We start from the raw sequence: 19,785 nt of genomic DNA on the forward strand, positions 1-19,785 counted from the left end.
TAAAGTCCCCCATGTGTATTGGGGTTGCAGGTGGGGTCCAAAACTAGCAAGCCACGTGAATGTCTGGGAGCAAGTGAATGTTATATGCTACACAAATACGGCCAGGATCCGTAGAATTTTCTGAATATTGGGTTGCAGTTTATAATTTTCCAAAAGGGGGTTCGTTTAGCATGAAACATAAATAACTAAAGGTCAAGTTAAAAAAGAAAGTAGAAAGAAAGTGAAGTCAAAGAAAACTCAGACCTAAACATTTCAGATGTGTGTATCTCTCACTGTAACTTTTATTCACGTACCTTTTTGTTATTCATGTTTTATTATCTTTGCTTTTAAATGAGTGTTTTTAAACGCCATTTTAAAATATGTTTCTTAATGTCTTTCGTTTCTGTAAAGCACTTTGAATTGCCTTGTGTTGAAAGGTGCTATATAAATAAACTTGCCTTGCCTTGGAGTCCACCAGCTGATGCTCTGCCCCCCTCTGTCCTCAGCGTCCTGCAGGCCATCAGGAAGACGGTGTGTGACTGGGAGGCAGGCCGAGAGCCGCACAACGACCCGGCTCTGCGCGGAGAGAAAGATCCGAAGGGAGGCTTCGACATCAAGGTCCCCCGCAGAGCAGTGGGCCCCTCCAGCACCCAGGTGGGACCCCCGTGCTATGCCCTGTGACTTTTTTAATGAAATGTCTTTAATGTAATTGTTTCAAAAAGTAAATATCAGTTTAAAGGGACAATAATATCATTTTCTTTATTTTATCTTTAATGCATTAACAAAATTGTAATTATTATTTTTTTAACCTTTTTTTATAGAGATATAAATAGTATAATATATTTCATGTAATATACAGTACGAGTCAAAAGTTTGGACACGCCTTCTCATTCGATGGTTTGTGTTTAATTTAATTTGTTAAATACATCAAAACTATAAAAGAACACATGAAATTATCTAGTTAACAAAAAAGTGTAAAAAAATCCAGAATATGATTTATATTTTAGATTCTTCAAAGTCGCCCCCTTTTGCCTTGATGACAGCTTTGCACACTCTGGCTTCTCTCAGTCAGCTTCATGAGCTCGTCAAATAAACAAAAACCGTTTGATGAGAAGCTGTGTCCAAACCTTTGACCGGTACTCCATATATACACACTTCCCCTGTTATAGACGTTTTTCAGGCGTCTGAAATCCGTCCACAGCGGCACAAACGACACAACTGAAACTGATTGACTTCTCTTCATTACGTTTCAGTCCTGAACTGCTATCATCCATGCAAGGTTATCTATATATCACAGAGATATACAACACATTGTGTGATATAGCTTCCTCTGTTACCTCACAGATTTATCAGCTCAGACCCACACAACAACAGCTAATCTGTTTCCAGGTTTACAACGACAAATCCGAGCGAATTAATCACCTGCTGGGTTTTATCTCCGGCGAATAATCTAATCTCATATTGAGAGGGTGACTGAGGGGAACCAAAGCAAACCAATCAAATGCACTGCATAGGGTGGAAAATCTATTTCCTTGTTAATGTTCTTTTTAATGAGATAATATTCAGCGTTGTGTAGGAGGCAACTGTAACGAGATTAAGATTTGTAGGATGTTTGCCGGGCCCAGGAGTTCAACACTTTTAATCTCAATCAGATCCGATCAGATTTTGAAATCCCATTTTTCGTGATCCAGGATCAGACAAGTCGGACAGATTTTGTCCCTGGAGTTCAAAGCAATTCAGGATAGGATCAGCCTGATCCAGATTACGATGTTTCAAGATGACTTGATCCTGAATATCAGTGCTTTAATCCTACCGATCGCCATCTAGTGGACATGAAAAATACTACAAGGAAGACAAGAGCCCACATTGCAGACATCTATTGTCCGCAATTACTTTTGAAAGGTGATGACAGATGATGGACTTTTTTTTTGTTGAAGATATTTTTTCTTTAATCTAAATTACATTTGTGATTGACAATCTTTGTTGTGATACTTTTATGAGCATAAACATTTATGTCATCAACATTTGGTTGAAAACAAAATAGGCCACCACAAACGTGACCAAAAAATGAAAAATAAAATTGATTTGCCATGAAGGCTAAACATGGTGTATTATTTCAGTTAACACACTTTGCCATCTTGTTTAAATTGAAACATATTTTATTTTATTTATTTTATTTTAATAAATTGTTCAGTACATTTTGCTCTGGTAATCCACTGGAAATCCACCCCTCTGGTGGGATCAGGATAATCCAGTTTTTTGGGATCAAACTGAACCCAATCCTGTGTTGTCGGTTTGAACTACCCGTTTTGAAGATTTGATCCAGATTAAAGCTTGGATTGGATTTCCTGATCTGATCGGATATCAAAGTGATCCGAATCCTGTTTTTTGGTTTTGAACTCCCCAAAATCCAAATTTGATTTGATCAGATAGGGATTAAAAATGTTGAACTCCTGGGGTGATGGAGATAACAAAAGCAGCATTTAATAACATTACACCCCCCCCTTATTTATTTTCTTTACATAAATCCCCTAGTATAGCTTCAGGGTATTGCAAAAAAAATCTGCTATTTATTTTTATATAGATATTACTTTGGATGAATAAACAGATTTTTAAGTTTCAGATTTGTGCTGCTTTCAGAAGTTTGCTAAAAAAAAAAAATTGCATGTTAAATAATAAAACAAAAATAATAGAAGAATGAGAATTAAAATAAAAAGTTGCATCAAGTCAAGCGTCTTATTCAAATGTGGGTTGGAGTAGGGCTGCTCGATTATGGCAAATATCATAATCTCGGTTATTTGGGTCAATAATTGATATCACGATTATTAAAAACAATTATCCATTTTTTTTTTAACAGTATGTTTTTAACAGTTGATTAGCCTGAACTTTAAGTGTAATTCAACTGAAGAAAAAAAAAAAAGTAGAAAAAAAAAGTACTAATAACAAATAATCGTTTTATTTCGATTACGTTGTTTTCGTAATCGTTGCCAGCCATAATCGTAATTGCGATTTTAAAATACGATTAATTGAGCAGCCGTAGGTTGGAGTACGACCTCCTGATTCCTCCTTGATCTCCAAATGTACAGTGTTTTAAGTGCATGTTGATGATAAAAAAAACTGTGTGTGTGTAGCTCTACATGGTGAGGACGATGCTGGAGTCTCTGATCGCGGATAAAAGCGGCTCCAAGAAGACGCTGCGCAGCGGCCTGGATGGCCCCACCATTCTGGACATCGAGAGGTTCCACCGCGAGTCGTTCTTCTTCACACACCTGCTCAACTTCAGCGGTGAGAAGCAGGATCAGTTTCTGTACTGGGCTTTATTAAAACTGCTGAGAGAATGGAGTGAGAATAATAAAGCAAGGGGAAGACAACACAAAGCAAACGGAGGACATTGTGTTTGGCTCACCGTCTGACTCTCATGGAGTTCCTATTGTCATCCGACCTGAACAAAACAAGTAGAAATACCACATTGAAGATATCTGGAAAAGGACAACACAAAGAATTTATTTTCTACATCGCCTTAAGTCTTTCCGTAGTGTTTGTCCACTGCTTTAAAGTCAAAACGTCTCCACTGAATGAAAACCTGCTCAAGGATTGTAGTTCAACCTTTTGAGAAACTCTATGAACATAATGACATATTAAAGGGGCCCTTTTATACCAATTTTCAGGTTCAAATTTGTATTTTGTGCAAAAAAGCTCTCACACCAGACCATTTACATGCACTAAAACCTATATTCCTCACTACAGGAACATACAGTGATGATGTGCCCTTGGGAGTGTTCCCTGTGACTCAGCGCTTTTACAGACAATAATACGCCCACAGGAGCAAACAGTGCCTTTCAGTAAACAGCTCGTTAATAAAGGAAAGCAGCAGAACACGTAATTAGCTTTTCAGACAGTCGTCCTCGCCCCCTGCTGCATCATGGGGGATTACAATGTTTATTCCTGTGATGAATCAATGTTTGTTTCCTCGGCCTCTTTAGTATTTCTCCTGGGAGCTGGAAACATGTCAGGCTAACAATGTATTATGGTGTTAGGAAAAATATCACTCGTCACCGACTTGAAAAAACTCTGGGTTTCCGGTCCTACGACGCTGGTTCTCTTTTTAGTGGGCTAGATCTCCATGGTAACTTATGCTGAGTGGCTAACCTGCTCCGGAGCAGGTTAGGTTGCAGGCTAAGAGATCAACTCAGTGAAAGCACCGCCTGCTGACCAATCAGAGCTCAGTGTGCGGAGTTTAAAGCGATCAAGTCATATTACAGGAGAAAGGAAATACAGAAAAGCTGTCGTTGCAGGAAAGACGGCCGGCAAAAATCACCGACTGTGTGAACGTGAACATTAATAGAATATCACCTCCCATCTTCAGAGCAATCTGACTATTATAACATTAGCGTTAAGAAAGCTTACTTACATATCTGCCACAACATAAGTAACCGGATCAAAGTAACATTCCGTACAGTCCGCGGCACTGAGTGCAGACGTCGATGTGTGCCATCATCATTCATATCACATCATAATGTAGGGCCTTTGTTACCATGTGCTACTCTGATACTAGAAGAGTACATTCAGCATGTTCCCAACATATGGTAAGTGTTGTCTGGTTGCTCCCGCAGAGACCCTTCAGATGTGCTGCGATCTCTCCCAGCTCTGGTTCAGGGAGTTCTTCCTGGAGCTCACCATGGGCCGCAGGATCCAGTTCCCCATCGAGATGTCCATGCCCTGGATCCTCACCGACCACATCCTGGAGACCAAGGAGGCGTCCATGATGGAGTGAGTAGAGTTCTCCTGGAAAAAGGTTATTGTGGGAAAACATATTTTCACCGTTTTTAACTCCTTACATTAAATGTGTCTGCACTGTAGACATTGGTCTTTTATCTACAACAGCTGACTCACGCAGTACATATATGTTTAAACATGCCCTAAAGCATATTAGCCTGAAGCTGCTGTTCTACTAGCTGCTTCTGCTACAACAGATGTCCAAATCTATCCAGATGGTACCCAAGTTTCAAGAAAAAAGCTAATTACTGCTTGTTTACATCCCCTACAGTTCTAGATCAAGAGATACGCAGTAGCTGGAAAACTATTATACTATTACAGAATAAGATGACGTTATTAAAAGAGTGCCAGTTGAAGCTCAGATGGAAAATGATGTTAAAGTATTATGTATACATTTAAGTAAGGTTACATCAGATCTGTTTGGGGTCATGAATCTTTTATTCAATAAGTACATTCTATTGAGCTTGTTTACATTTAATTTCTTCAGAATTGTGACTTTTCACATTTTGAATTTCTTCAGATATTTTGACTTTTTTTCCAGAATTTTTACTTTTTCAAGGAAAATGTAATTTCTTCATAATTTTTGACTTTTCTCATAATTTTGAATTTCTTCAGAATTGTTGACTTTTTCAAGGAAAGTTGATTTTCTTCAGAATATTTTTTCTCAGAATCTTTACTTTATTCAGGGGAATTTTTACTTTTTTTAAGGAAAATGTATCTTCAGAATTTTGACTTTCCACTGATTTTTGACTTTTACTGAATTTTTACTTTCCCCAGCGTTTTGACTTTTCACAGAATGTTTACTTTTTCAAGGAAAATGTAATTTCTTCAGAATTTTCTCATAATTTTGAATTTCTTCAGATATTTTACTTTTCAGAAATGTTGACTTTTTCAAGGAAAGTTGACTTTTCTTCAGAATTTTGACTTTTTCAAGGAAACATTTAATTTCTTCAGAATTTTGACTTTTCTCATAATTTTGAATTTCTTCAGATATTTTGACTTTTTCCAGATATTCTGAATTTCTTCAGAATATTTTTTTTCAGAATTTTGATTTTTTTTCAAGTAAAGTTGAATTTCTTCAGAAATGTTGATTTTTTTTCTCAGAACTTTTTTTTCAGAATGTTTTACTTTATTCACAGAATTTGGACTTTTCTCAGAATCTTAAATTTTTCGAGGAACATTTTGACTTAAAGGGACAGTGCACCCAAAAACAAATAAATAAATAAATTTTCCTTTTACATTTTTCCTTTCTACTGTAGTGCTTTTTTTCTGTTTTGTTTCTAATGTTTGAGAATCTTTGGAATGAAAAGAAGGATAAAACCTGCCGATCTCCAAATACTCTGCTTTGTTTCCTTTATGAACAACACATTCTCAAAAGTTAATTTGATGCTATTGAGATACAAGGATGCCACTCTGTCTCCTACACATTTAATGCTTTTATTTTGGCAGGACAGAGCTTTGTGTGTTAGATTAAAAGTGAGTGGACAGATGCAACCTCCTCGTTTTTTGTTTTTCTTCCTATTTTACATTTTTTTAAAGAGACTTTGGGTAAAACTCCCTCAAATTTGGGATTAAGCGTTAATGTTTTGATGTCTGTTTTGAACCGCACTGCAGGATTATGTTGAGGCAGGTTTCACATAATCCTTTAAGCACAACAACTGGCATCAATCATAAGTGCTGTAATTCAGCTGTTCACCCAACAATACTGAAACAAATGATTTAGTATTCCAGTTGTTTAATGTTGTTAATGCTGTTCAAATATTTAAGAATGCAGAAGTGATGATTATGCAGTTATGTGAAGCACATTCACTTTTATTTACACTTACTTTGATAACTCCAAAAACTTCAAATCTTGACTTTCCTGACTGGAAATGCATGGTAAATGATAAATGGACTGTACTTATAAAGCAACTCAGGGTTAAGTATCTTGCCCAAGGATACATCGACATGTTGACCACACTCTGACCCTGTTGCACAAATAAATGATTTTTCATGCAGATGTGACGTTCGCTTGTCTTTCCCACTTTGTTTTTTAATACTGCTTAATTTTCAGCAATATATAAACCAATATGAAGGCCTAAAAAAACTCACCTCAAAAGTCTTAAGAGTAAACCTGCTTCACTTGCAAATAAGTATTCATATCCTGCCAGGTGTTACTGCTTCCTGTTCTTGGTTTGTTTTTAATGCATTTTATGTTTTTTAACATCTGTGTGTATGTTTGTTTTATCCTTATTTGTGAAGTGTCTTCTTTTTATCAAGTTGCCATATTCAAATATCTATGTTCACTGTTGGATACAGGTAAAGTACAACACTCTGCACTTTGAAGTAACAGGGTTTCTATTGAATTATCTTCCAGGTATGTGCTGTATCCTCTGGATCTGTACAATGACAGCGCCAACTACGCTCTGACCAAATTCAAGAAGCAGTTCCTCTACGACGAAATCGAGGCTGAGGTAATAAAATATGGATAATTGCATTAGATGTGATGGAGATGCAACAAAGCAGAGTGCCACTATTTAGTAAGATTTGTCTTAAAGTGCTGTCGAACAAAGTCGATGCTTCCGTTTCCACATCTGTCGTCAGCCACATCTGCATTTCCAGTTGTTATGTAACCGCTTCTAAAATGCCACTAATGTAGTAACAATACACTTTGTTAGGCTTTATTTACAGTTCATCCAATTTGACTCACACAAAGAAGGGACAGTTGTATAAAGTCAAATAAAAAAGAGATGTTTACAAAAATGTTTACAAAGTTAAAAAACAAGGTTGTACTGGATGGCTTTTTTTGAGGTTTCCCAAAAACTAAATATTGTGTTCAATAAATTACAACAAAAAAGAGTCGCATGTACTTCTAACACTCCAGTTATTTGAACCTGTGTCTGTGATTTTAGGTGAACCTGTGCTTCGATCAGTTCGTCTACAAACTGGCTGATCAGATATTTGCGTACTACAAGATCCTAGCAGGAAGGTAAGGGGACATATTTCAATGTTTCACACCATGCAGTGATTGAGGGGTATTTGTACCCCAGGGTTATTATTGTGGAGTGATGATAGATGGTTATAGACATATTAGGGATGGGAATTTGAAAGCAAATGTATATTCGACCCCCAAAAAAACAGTTAACCGAAATGTACATATCCTATAAAAAAATAAATACATGTTCAAATAACTATAGAAACCAAGTCGACTTTGTCAACTGTATTGAACTGGTGATCACAGTTTGAACAGTTCACAGCTATAGGCTACAGCTTTCATGCTTAAAACATAACTTGGTTTTGAAATGAAAGAGGGATCAGACACGAACAACATAACAGGTTAGGGTAACGTAACCCGTGACAACAGGGATCAACAACCTGTAACGGGGCCTATCCACAGAATGCAGCTATTCAATACTCATTCTTGTTTAAGAATGTGAGCATGTCTACTCAGGGGAGAGGCGGAGGCGATTCACAATCAGGCCAGCTGTAGAGAAGACACTCTCAGCTGGAATTTGAGCATAAGATGACGTTTGAGTCTGCGTGATCTGCGTGTAGGGAGGGGCAGCAGCCGTATCTTTGGCTAGAACTAGCTAGATCTGATGGATTTGGACATAAACGCGAGTGAAGTCTAACCGGACGCGAGAGAGAGAGAGATCAGCTGCAGCTCTGCCCGCTGTGAGGGACCGGTGAGCGGAGCAAAACACACCTTTAGCTATGGCACTGTCGTATACATTGAATTATTCCATTTGCTCATATGTAATCAACTTAGGCACCCCTCCCAAAAAATAAAACACAATAAAAATATTCATAACTCATATTCGAACACCTGAAGAATTTTGAATATTCGATTAATCGTTCCCATCCCTAATACATATCAATACAAATAGAGCCATTAACATTTCATTGATACAAACCCTTAGTTAATACTCAATAATCAGTAAAAATACAGCAACAATAGTTTAAAAATGTATTTAAAAAATGAATTCATATGGCTGAAATATTTACATTAAAGTAAATGATAAATGGCTTAAATAATGGGCCAAATGTTATTCATAAATATTCAAAATAATGATGCCTATACAGTTGGACTAGTTAGCCAACGGTAATGATTAACATTTAAAGTCTTTAGCTAAAAATAAACAGTTAAAAAAGGCTAGTTAGCTAAAGTTTAAATAGTAAGTTAAAGTAATATTTATCAAATCAACTCGTACTTAGAAAATAAACCGTTGAAAAGGCTAGTTAGCTCGATGTATAGATTATCGGTTGATTTGGTTAAATAAAAGTGGTGATAAACTATTGAAATCTGAAGCTTTGAAACCCTTGAAATAATCGGCTAAAAGATGAAATAATAGGCTTTACTTTGTCAATTCAAATAAAAATACAATAATGCAACATTTTCCACCTTTTGTTTAACTTCCTCCGATATATCAAGTAAAGGAAACACGTTAACTTGAGTTGATCTAGTAAGGATGTGGGTTTAGTTTGGGAATCCTTGTCGTAAGGTACTTTATACCAGGAGATTTTGTTTTTAAACATGTATTCCGATATCGAGACACTGTGTATGCGTAACTGAACACCTGTCCCCCCCCCCCCCCCCCCCTCCCTCAGTCTCCTGCTGGACAAACGTCTGAGGTCCGACTGTAAGAACCAGGGAGCGAACATCCCCTGGCCGGCCTCCAACCGCTACGAGACGCTGCTGAAGCAACGCCACGTCCAGGTGACGAGCTTTCACAGAGGGTTTCATTTGATGGTTTTTATTTAGTCTCAGTCTAGTATGTAATATCCTCGTCTTACCTTGGACAAAAAAACCTAACTTTTTTCTGGTTTCTGTTTAAGAATTCGGATTATTGAACATTTTAACCAAAGTTTTGGTTGCGTGTGCATTGTTTTCAGTTACGTTTAACGCATGCTTTTATGACTTTACTTTTGCACTTCGATTGTCCATTGATCAATCTTACACCTAGAAGGCACTTGGAGAGAGCAACGCTACCCCAGGTCAAAGGGTCACAAAGATAATGAAAGTGAAAGATAATTGGTGAATCCACTCTGTAATTGGGATCCGCTCCAGTTTAAGTTGAATAAAAATCGGACCACTGGTTTGTCTGAAGTCCTGCACAGCAAACCAAAGCATACACTTGTACTCAGAGGTAAAAGAAAACGCTGTAATTCATTATTGTCAATAATAATAATAATAAGTGTTTTAGGTTGTGTTATTCTTTTAACTACATGTATGTGATCTCGTCTGCGTTCAAGGGTATCGGTGCCATTTCCTCTCACTCGCTTCTTCACAAACATGTTTTGTTTTTTGGTTTTAACCCTGTTACTTCATAACTTCTGCGTCATGTCGTGTCTATAACGTGTTTTTGTCTCCTATAGCTCCTCGGCCGCTCCATTGATCTGAACAGACTGATCACTCAGAGGATCTCCGCCGCTCTCTACAAATCTCTGGAGCTCGCCATCAACCGCTTCGAGAGCGAGGACCTCACCTCCATCATGGTGAATACTTCTTCTTTATCAGCTCACCTGTCAGGGTTACCGTAACGTGAGGAAGATGTGCTGCATTTAGGGTTAGGGTTATTATCCAAGACTAGTATGAACTAAATAACAGGGATTTCACCGTTAACTAAAGTACACCACATGCAATAGAGGGAAGGTTCATGTTATCCAAAACTAATATCCAATATGAAACAGAAAACGTTCGTATATAGAGCCATGGTCCCTCCCACCAGGGAAGCATGGAGAGACGCAAGGAAACCACCAGAAGCAGGAACATGAGTTTTAAGAGCAATGGGACGTCCTTTCCTCCGGAGCGTCACGTGAAGCGACGTCCGTTTGTGATGACGCCGCACAGCTGATCGTCTGACAGCAGCCTGATCAGTGCATGCGCTGCATCGTCCAATCAGTGAGCGATACATAGTAAGGGGGCGGGGCGAGTGTATGAGGATTTCACCAGAGGATGGTCTGGTAGTTCCTCGATTATCGGTCCTCCGGCACAAATAAGGCCACTGGGGCACTACTCAAAACTTCCGGTGATACCGATACCGAGGAGCGAGGAAATGAAAAATAAGAGAAGTGAAACGCACCCTTTATCATTCAGGAAAATTCCCCAATGCATTTCAAAAGTTAGCTAAAAAAAATCATCTCCGTATCATAATGTACAACTGTGTCTGTGGGAATGTACAATTATTTATGTCTGGCTTAATGATGGTTACAATAGGATGATAATTGTTGTTTTCAGTTCATATTGAATTGTGAATTATATTGTGGGCTATATAAATAAACATTGATTGATTGATTGAATTGCATGAAATTACGCACAGTTTTTTTAATGTATGTTTGACTGTGTGTGCGGACCCCAGTAAGAATAGCCAATGCTAGTGCTAATGGGAATAAAGAATAAGAATAACATCAGATTATTAAACAGTGACATTCATTTCTCATACATGATCCAACAAAAAAAACCTTCTTGCCACCATCCTGTGTATTCCCTGTGTTTCAGGAGCTGGAAGGTCTCCTGGACATCAACCGCATGACGCACAAGCTGCTCAGTAAGTTCCTGACTCTGGACAGCATGGACGCCATGTTCCGCGAGGCCAACCACAACGTGTCGGCGCCGTACGGACGCATCACGCTGCACGTCTTCTGGGAGCTCAACTACGACTTCCTGCCCAACTACTGCTACAACGGATCCACCAACAGGTGCGTTATCAGAGGCGAATCCGACTGTATCTGTGTCTTATCAACTCTGAGATCTGGTCATAAGAGATATGGTAGATAAAACGAATCAAGCCAAATACATTTCAAACATATACTCACACCAGCGTGCTGCCATCATGATTATAGTGCATTTAGTGACTTTACATAAATCATAATAACATAATACAGGTGGACACACATGCTTTTAAAATGCTTTCTCTAGGTAAACATTCAAAAAGACAACATCTGTGATCTCCAACAGCATGTTAGGGCCACTGTCAGTTCAAATGAATATGGAGGAGAGGGGTAACATTCAGAGGAGAAACTCAGAAATTAAAGGCGGAAACTTTCGGAATGAATTTAGCTAATCTCTCAGGATAAAAATGATACAAAATTTCCCAAAGATAATTAAAACAATCCTTTTAGGCATTTAATTATCGGCATTTATATTAGTTAGTTATAACTGTAGTCCAAACATAAGGTTGTTTAATATAATAAAATGTCTTGTATGAATCTTTTAAAAGTAAAATAGGTTAAATAGTTAATAGTTAAATAGGCGTGATACGTATGATTATTTTTTTTTTAAACCAACAATATTCTCACAGTATTTTTGCTAGTACATTTGTGACCTTAGTCATCTGTTGTCTTCTTAGAAACGTTATAATCTCACATGATATTCAAGTTTCTCACAAAAATGTGTGAGGAATTTCTAGTAAATGTACCGTTTTAATCTCAGAGAATAGTCAAGTAGTTTTCTCTGAATATCCCAGCTCCATCCATATTTTTGTGTAACCTTTCGATGAGCCGTAACCTATGGCCGTAACACACCATTAGGCGCCTTCACACCGCAGTACTTTTCCCACTTTAGTTCCGATATAGTTCCGAAATGTTGCGTTCACACCAAAAAGAGCCGGAACTCAAATGAGTTCGTGAGAACCTTTTCACCCCCTTTTCCGTCCCTGCTAGAGAGCAGGGACTTTCGTGGGAGAAAAAGGTGCCTATGTCTGATTGGCTGGGCGGATTGCAAACCACGCCCCGTAAAACTCCCAAAAAGTTTTGTGAAGCCGCCATTTTATTATCCTCGCATTAGCATTATTAGCATTAGCATTAGCCCAGCGCAGAAACGCAGAGAGACTAACTTATGGCAACACAAAATAAAACATGGGAGCGGTGGAGATGAGGAGGTGTCGGCGTTCTGGCGATTTACTCGGAAGGCTTCGGTAGAAGCTGCTGGGACTCCCAGCAGCTTCTACCGAAGCCTTCCCCAACTCCGGGGACTTCCGGCCGGGGACTTTGGGCGGCAGTATACGCCGTGAAGTGGTTTGCGGCCTGCCAGTAAACCCAAAGCAGAAGAAGAAGAAGTGACGTCAGCGGGTTCATTTGCCTAATCCACCCCCAGGGACTCATTCCGGTGTGAACGCGATCTGTACTTAGTTCATGAGAACTAAAGTAGTTCTCATGAACTAAGTTCTGATGAACCTTTGTGGGAAAAGTACTGCGGTGTGAAAGCGCCTATAGATCCATTGTGCCGTACAGAATCCCAACCAGAGTTTAAACCTCATGCTATGTGGGTAAAACAAACGTAAACAGCCTCATTATATTCTGGAAATAAACACTCGTGTTTTAGAAATTGTTTTGCGCCAACATAAAACACATGCGTTTAATTTTCATGTTTTAATTTTGTACATATTTTAAATCTTCTTTGCTTCTGTATCTGCAACAAGACAGTGTGTGTTTGATCCTCCTGCCATGCCATATAATCTCATCCATACAAAGTGCACGGTATCCTCGTTGTGTTGGTAAATAAAGGGTTTGATGTCTCTCTGCAGGTTCGTGCGCACCGTGCTGCCGTTCTCTCAGGAGTTTCAGAGGGACAAGCCGCCCAACGCTCAGCCTCAGTACCTGTACGGCTCCAAGGTCAGTGAACTTTCCTCCATCAGCCCTTTATCCTCCTGGGTTCAATGAGTCGAGGGGATTTTATCTGACCTCAACCTCTCCTGAGTCCACATGTTAAAGTCAGTACATGTCGAGGTGTATATAACAAGTAGAAAAGCATCATTGTGGGAAAAATACATTAGTGGAACAGTGGAAACAAATCAGATGTGATCAAAATGTCCTCCATGAGCTACTTATTTACAACAGAAATATTCAATGGGACAAAATATGAAGAACAAAACCATGTAAGCGCAGTTGAGCCGGGATAATTTACACTGTCCTGTTCTAATAGATCTGCTTTGTATATTGTTCAAAGCTGCAACAAAAGTATTATTTTTTGTATCCAAGTTTCTATTGAGATTTTTTTAAAGTGAGCCTTGAATGTCTGTCATGTAATTACTAGGGATGCTCCGATCGCCAATTTCGGGGCCGATCGCCGGAATCAGTATCGGCCGATAGCGATCGCCGATCCAATCGAGTGGGCGGGGCCTAAATGGAAGATTTAAACTTCACTTTAAATCTTCCATTTAAAGTGAAGTTTAAAACTCAGTTAATGCTCATTCACTGGAGCTTCCACAAACAACAAACAACTTAATTATTACATTCAAATTATGTACATTATTCAAGTTTACATTCACTTTGGAGAATAACACGGGAGAAATTAGCGGAAGCGCTCTCTTTTCCTCTCCCCCTCTCTCCCCCTCTCCCTCTCCTGACAGCCTGTCAGTATCTCATGCAGCTCACTGATCCAGTAATGAGTGACCCGACAATGAAGAATACATATATTTATAATAACTAGTTTAGCTTGTTCCAGAGGTAGATAAAATAGCTAAGTGTGTTAGGTCTAACTCTTACGGTACGTGCACACAGCAGCTTTTCAAAAATCTTGAACATCTTGGAGCTGGGCGTGTCTGAAAGCTTGGGGATTTTTTGCGACCAACAACCAATCACATGAATCTCCCGCCCCGACATACAAAGCAAAAAACCCCGGGGATTTTATGCGAGCAATATATATATATATATATAAACTCCCCAAACAGGCGAAAACCTACCAGTTTCACCCACTGTCTCTGCCACCTCCCTCCATGCCTGGTTCCTCCGGTTTGTATCCCGGTAAATAGTCTGGTCGTAAATACTCTGGTCGTAAAGAACCGGGTGATTTGCTACCGTAATTTCTCGTTTGGAATATGAGGAAATGAACTGCGGTCTGGTTCTCCCTGTGTGTGTGTTTTCGCTCCGCTCACCGGTCCGGCGGGCGGAGCTGCAGGATTTCTGCTTCACGTTGCATACCGCTATTTTACTGTCTTTTTCGGACACCTTAAAATAATGCCAGGCCGGTGAAGCCATTTTGGCGAGCTTCTTTTGCCGCACACAGAGAAAAGTGTCATGTATTTTACGTCATGCGATCGGCTCTCGCGATCGGCATGTTTAGAGAGCACCGATCGATCGGTAGAGAGTGAGTATCGGCCGATCTCGATCGGTGACCGATCGATCGGAGCATCCCTAGTAATTACAAATCCAATAGAAAATCCTCAAACAAAACCCTACATCTGAATCCAGAATTTCATGAAATTGAATGAGGTTTTTTCAATTAAAGGAAAATTCAATGAAACCCCTTTTTATTAAATTGATCTCATCAGTTATTATTTAAAAAACCTTACCTTGGTTGCTGATTGGCTAATGGTTACACGAGCCAACACATCGTTATGACATCATAAAGTGGCCAAAATCTGATCAGCTCGTTTTCAGACAGGTTTTTATAGAAATGGATCAAAAAGAGAGAGAATCTTTGTTCCTGAAACTTTCAGAATCTCTTTCCACAGAGGGGACACATGTTGATGTAGAAGAGACATGAAGAAGAGGGGACACATGTTGATGTAGAAGAGACATGAAGAAGAGGGGACACATGTTGATGTAGAAGAGACATGAAGAAGAGGGGACACATGTTGATGTAGAAGAGACATGAAGAAGAGGGACACATGTTGATGTAGAAGAGACATGAGGAAGAGGGGACACATGTTGATGTAGAAGAGACATGAGGAAGAGGGGACACATGTTGATGTAGAAGAGACATGAAGAAGAGGGGACACATGTTGATGTAGAAGAGACATGAAGAAGAGGGGACACATGTTGATGTAGAAGAGACATGAAGAAGAGGGGACACATGTTGATGTAGAAGAGACATGAAGAAGAGGGGACACATGTTGATGTAGAAGAGACATGAAGAAGAGGGGACACATGTTGATGTAGAAGAGACATGAAGAAGAGGGACACATGTTGATGTAGAAGAGAGACACATGTTGATGTAAAAGAGACATGGAGAAGAGGGGACACATGTTGATGTAGAAGAGACATGAAGAAGAGGGGACACATGCTGATGTAGAAGAGACATGAAGAAGAGGGGACACATGTTGATGTAGAAGAGACATGAAGAAGAGGGGACACATGTTGATGTAGAAGAGACATGAAGAAGAGGGGACACATGTTGATGTAGAAGAGACATGAAGAAGAGGGGACACATGTTGATGTAGAAGAGACATGGAGAAGAGGGGACACATGTTGATGTAGAAGAGACATGAGGAAGAGGGGACACATGTTGATGTAGAAGAGACATGAAGAAGTGGATTTTGCATAATAGACCTTTAAACACAATGGATGATGTTCTGGGTGGTGCCTGATTCAAACTATTGTTGTGAGCAGGTAGGCAACTTTAAAAAACCTAACCAACAATAGGAATTATAAAATAGGGACCGTAATTCAACAATTAATTGAATCGTATTTCTCCCTGACACTCCCCGGGCTGGGCATCATTTCACGAGTGGATACAAACTGAGTCTGGAGATGACAATACCGCGATGACCTCAATCCAGCTGCTTCACACTGGCTCGGCTCCAGACAGCTTAGCCAGCGCCCTGAGCTCGTGCTCCTGGGTAATTACGCGGTTAGCGGCGTTGGCAGAGAGAGGAGGGGTGGGGGGCTGCACGATGCCGCCGTTCTTCCCGCTGTCCTCGCTGCTGTTAGCGTAGATCCCCGAGGATGCCATCATGTCCTGCCGGGCGATGCTGGTTCTAGTTGTTGTTGTTGTTGTTGTTGTTCCTCCCCGGGTCGGCACGCAGCACATTGTGTGGACGCACCCCCACAGCAGCACGCCTGCGATCACCAGCAGCAACACGCAGCAGGTGAGCCACACCCCCATGGCCAGCTCCCACCCCGCACGGTCGTGGGGGTCGTTGCTGTCGCTGGGCGTGCTGAACACCTGACACTGGTCCTGCACCGGATTGGCTGCCTGGCAGGTGACACACAGGAAGTAGGCGGTCTGGGGGATCAGGTGGTGCAGGTAGGTGGAGGTCTGGCTCACGGGGATCCGCTCCTCGATCATGAAGCTCTTGCGCTTGTATCCCATCAGCAGGCTGTTCCAGTTGGGGTCGTACATGACGCTGTAGAAAGTGTCCAAGCAGTTGGGGGAGACCGGCCAGCTCACATGGGCCGAGGTGGCCGAGATGTTGAAGACCACAACCCCCATAATTCACGGCGGTTTCTGTGGTTAGGTGGAAGTGTTTCCTCAGGTATGATAGACTTTGTGTTCTCACGAGGAGACGCCGACCTGGAGAGGAGACAGAAAACAGAGAGAGAGACGCTAAACGGGAGAACTCATCGTAACCTGGCAACAGTGGCAGTTATATTATATACCTTTATAGAACAATGACCCTGCATAAAAATACATTCATCTCAAAAAGAGAAGAGTTATAGCTCGATGCTCATTTCCATCTGCAGTCGCTGGGCAGAAACACACAATTATAATTCTAGTTTCTCTTGGGTACCATGGAGGGGCCAGTTGTTTTATGAGAGGGGGACATTACATGAGGGACAAAAGAGACAAAGACAGTGTTCAAGATTTAAACATTTTTATGGTAGTATAACATCATAGTGCACAATAATATCAACATCAATGGTTCGAATTTGTGACAGAAACATATGCTTTTAAGCAAAAGACTAGGTAGTAAACTATACTCCACCTCCTTAGTGTTGCACGTCATTCAAGTTTATCTTTGAATGACTTTATATTCCGATGTTGGCCTCTGCAGACCGTTTACATGCACATATATAGGACACACTACAGGGAAGGAAACCCCCAAAGTGCATAATAAGGCCCTTTTTAAGAGATATAGCTGAACATATAGTTAAGGAACTTATTTGTGCATTGTTCAATGATGATTTCTACCAAATTTGACAAAGAAATAAATGATTTGACTCAATGTGTATTGGTGAGATATATCTATATATGTGGATAGTCATATTTTGTTTGTGAGATTTCTGGTTCAAAAGTTACAGGACAGTTTGTTTTGGTGTCTATTGTTCATGGCTGTGTCCATGGTTACATTACTATACTCCCGCCCCTTTTTAAATTATATTTAAGGTGGGGTAGGTAATTCACTTCAGAAACAGGGTTCGGGTTATATTCCATGGAATGCTCTTAACATCCCGATAGCAATGAATACATGAAATGCTTTGACAATAAATACATTAAAAAAAGTCATCTGTGGAAGCCGAGGCGCTTTAAAAAGCACGACCAATCATCTGTAAGGAAGTCTGAAGGAAGGGGCAGATTTTTTCTGGCTGCGTACTTTCAAATTCTAGTGCACTTGAGCTGGTTTCCCCACTCTTACCGACCCTACCTTTTAATATACAGCATTCCTACAGAGTATTTCCTGTAGTGTGTTATGCTTATGTAAAGCCCTTTGAATTGCCTTTGCCTTATAACAGCGGATTAATGGCAATAATGTTACAGCCACCTCGCCCTCGTATCAAGCAATAACAAGAGAAGGGAGAGTACAGCGGGATAATAAGCATTGTCTGCAGGATTAACTGGAACAAAATGTGGTGGTGAGGGTGAGGGGTGAGGGGGGGTGAGAGGGGAGAGGGGGGGGGGTGTGTGAGTGTGCACAGATGTTCAGAAAATGACATAATGCAGGATGATTTGTTGTGAGGAGGCTCATCTGTAGCCCTGTGGAGTCACCTGACGGGTGGCGGTCCAAACACAGCCTTTCTGATGTTTTCTGGATTAAGAAATGCTCTATTCGATTATTTCAAAAATGTAATTGGCTAATTGTTATTAAATAAAATCATGATCTTAACCAAAAAAGAAAACGTCAAGGGGTGACAGTAAAAACGACTTTTAGGTGACCAAAATCCAATTTCTTTATTTAAATAGTTTTTGCACAACACTTAATTTATAATCAAATAAAGTTATGAGAAAAAAGTATTTTTGTCAGTGACGATGTTAAATCCATGTATATATCTAAAATCCACTGCATCATACAGAGAAATAACACTCTTTGTGTAAACCAACACTTTGTAGTCTTTTCACTCTTTTCACTAAATGCCATCTGCTGACAATCAGAAACTGTGTTAAATATCCAAACCTGTTTGAATGCCTTGTTGCACATCTCCACACGCTGACGACACTAATCCTGGCATGTATGAGATGGAAAATGACTTTAAGGACTAATTCATGATGAAAGTAGTTGCTGGTGATCTTTGCTTGAGTTAAGAAATATGAGAGACTTACCAAAGAGACACGGTCAGAGAGACGCTCCGGTTATTCAGACATCACATCGCCTAATCCTCTGACGGCAGAGATCGCTGTCCTCGTCTCAAACGCTGCTGCTGCTTCACGAGAGGGGGGGGATTAAAGAGAGAAAGGGAGAGGGGAGAGAGAGAGGGGGGGGGGGGGGGGGGCTGAAGCCTTGTGTGATGGATGATCAAATGTAAAAGTGAGATTCACATTGATAAAAGCTAGTGACTTATTGAGTGTTGTTCTAGCTGGTCCTTTACAACAGCCTCCATCATTACAGGTGTTCATTACATGTGAAAGCAGATGGGTCCCGTTAGATATCGTCGTGAACAGACATTTTATTATATTATCAGTAAACATTTAATTCTAATTGTTTCTTAACAAGTATATTTTTCACAATTATCCCAATATTTTTGTGGTTCTTGTTTTTTTCTCATCATATTTATAATTTTTATTACTATTTTTTTTTTTTTTCTCACCATTTAGTTTAGTCCCTTCCATTAGAATACATTTTCTATAATGCTTTTATTTTTTATTTTCATTAAAAATAAATAAGAATATCATTATTTTCTCTCCTTAAATATAGGCAAGGTCGTAGTGTAAGTACTTCTCGATCTTTCCTGTCACAACAATACCTATTTTTGGATTATAAGCGGTCTTTTATATATAATATTATAATAAATAAATAGTGTGTATAAATTACACATATTGTATATTTTATATTAAGACATTCTCAATTATTTGTAACTAAAACGTCCCTTTTATCCTCCGTGCAAATGCGATGTTGTTGAACTGTTGGATCCATCTGTCCGAGCATTTGTCCCGCAGTAAAGTCACAGATTGTG

At 39.7% G+C, this 19,785-nt stretch overlaps 2 protein-coding genes across 3 annotated transcripts in view; one reads left to right on the top strand and one right to left on the bottom strand.

Moving 5' to 3' along the window:
* Nucleotides 1-19,785, top strand: part of cyfip1 (cytoplasmic FMR1 interacting protein 1) — a 56,955-nt gene that overhangs the window by 29,192 nt on the left and 7,978 nt on the right. For both annotated transcript variants that reach the window (XM_034081567.2, XM_034081568.2), the window contains exons 15-23: nucleotides 486-633; nucleotides 3,111-3,264; nucleotides 4,593-4,749; nucleotides 7,112-7,208; nucleotides 7,647-7,723; nucleotides 9,343-9,451; nucleotides 10,111-10,230; nucleotides 11,234-11,433; nucleotides 13,260-13,347. In XM_034081567.2, the coding sequence (XP_033937458.1) occupies nucleotides 486-633; nucleotides 3,111-3,264; nucleotides 4,593-4,749; nucleotides 7,112-7,208; nucleotides 7,647-7,723; nucleotides 9,343-9,451; nucleotides 10,111-10,230; nucleotides 11,234-11,433; nucleotides 13,260-13,347 (1,150 nt within the window). The remainder of the gene's footprint in view (nucleotides 1-485; nucleotides 634-3,110; nucleotides 3,265-4,592; nucleotides 4,750-7,111; nucleotides 7,209-7,646; nucleotides 7,724-9,342; nucleotides 9,452-10,110; nucleotides 10,231-11,233; nucleotides 11,434-13,259; nucleotides 13,348-19,785) is intronic.
* On the bottom strand, nucleotides 16,162-17,005 carry LOC117445737 (fibronectin type III domain-containing protein 9). Its single transcript, XM_034081572.1, has one exon. It carries the CDS (start codon nucleotides 16,886-16,888, stop codon nucleotides 16,241-16,243), a length of 648 nt encoding a protein of 215 aa, XP_033937463.1. The 5' UTR covers nucleotides 16,889-17,005; the 3' UTR covers nucleotides 16,162-16,240.

This window comes from Pseudochaenichthys georgianus, chromosome 4 (assembly GCF_902827115.2).
Source record: "Pseudochaenichthys georgianus chromosome 4, fPseGeo1.2, whole genome shotgun sequence".
In the NCBI taxonomy this organism is placed as follows: domain Eukaryota; kingdom Metazoa; phylum Chordata; class Actinopteri; order Perciformes; family Channichthyidae; genus Pseudochaenichthys; species Pseudochaenichthys georgianus.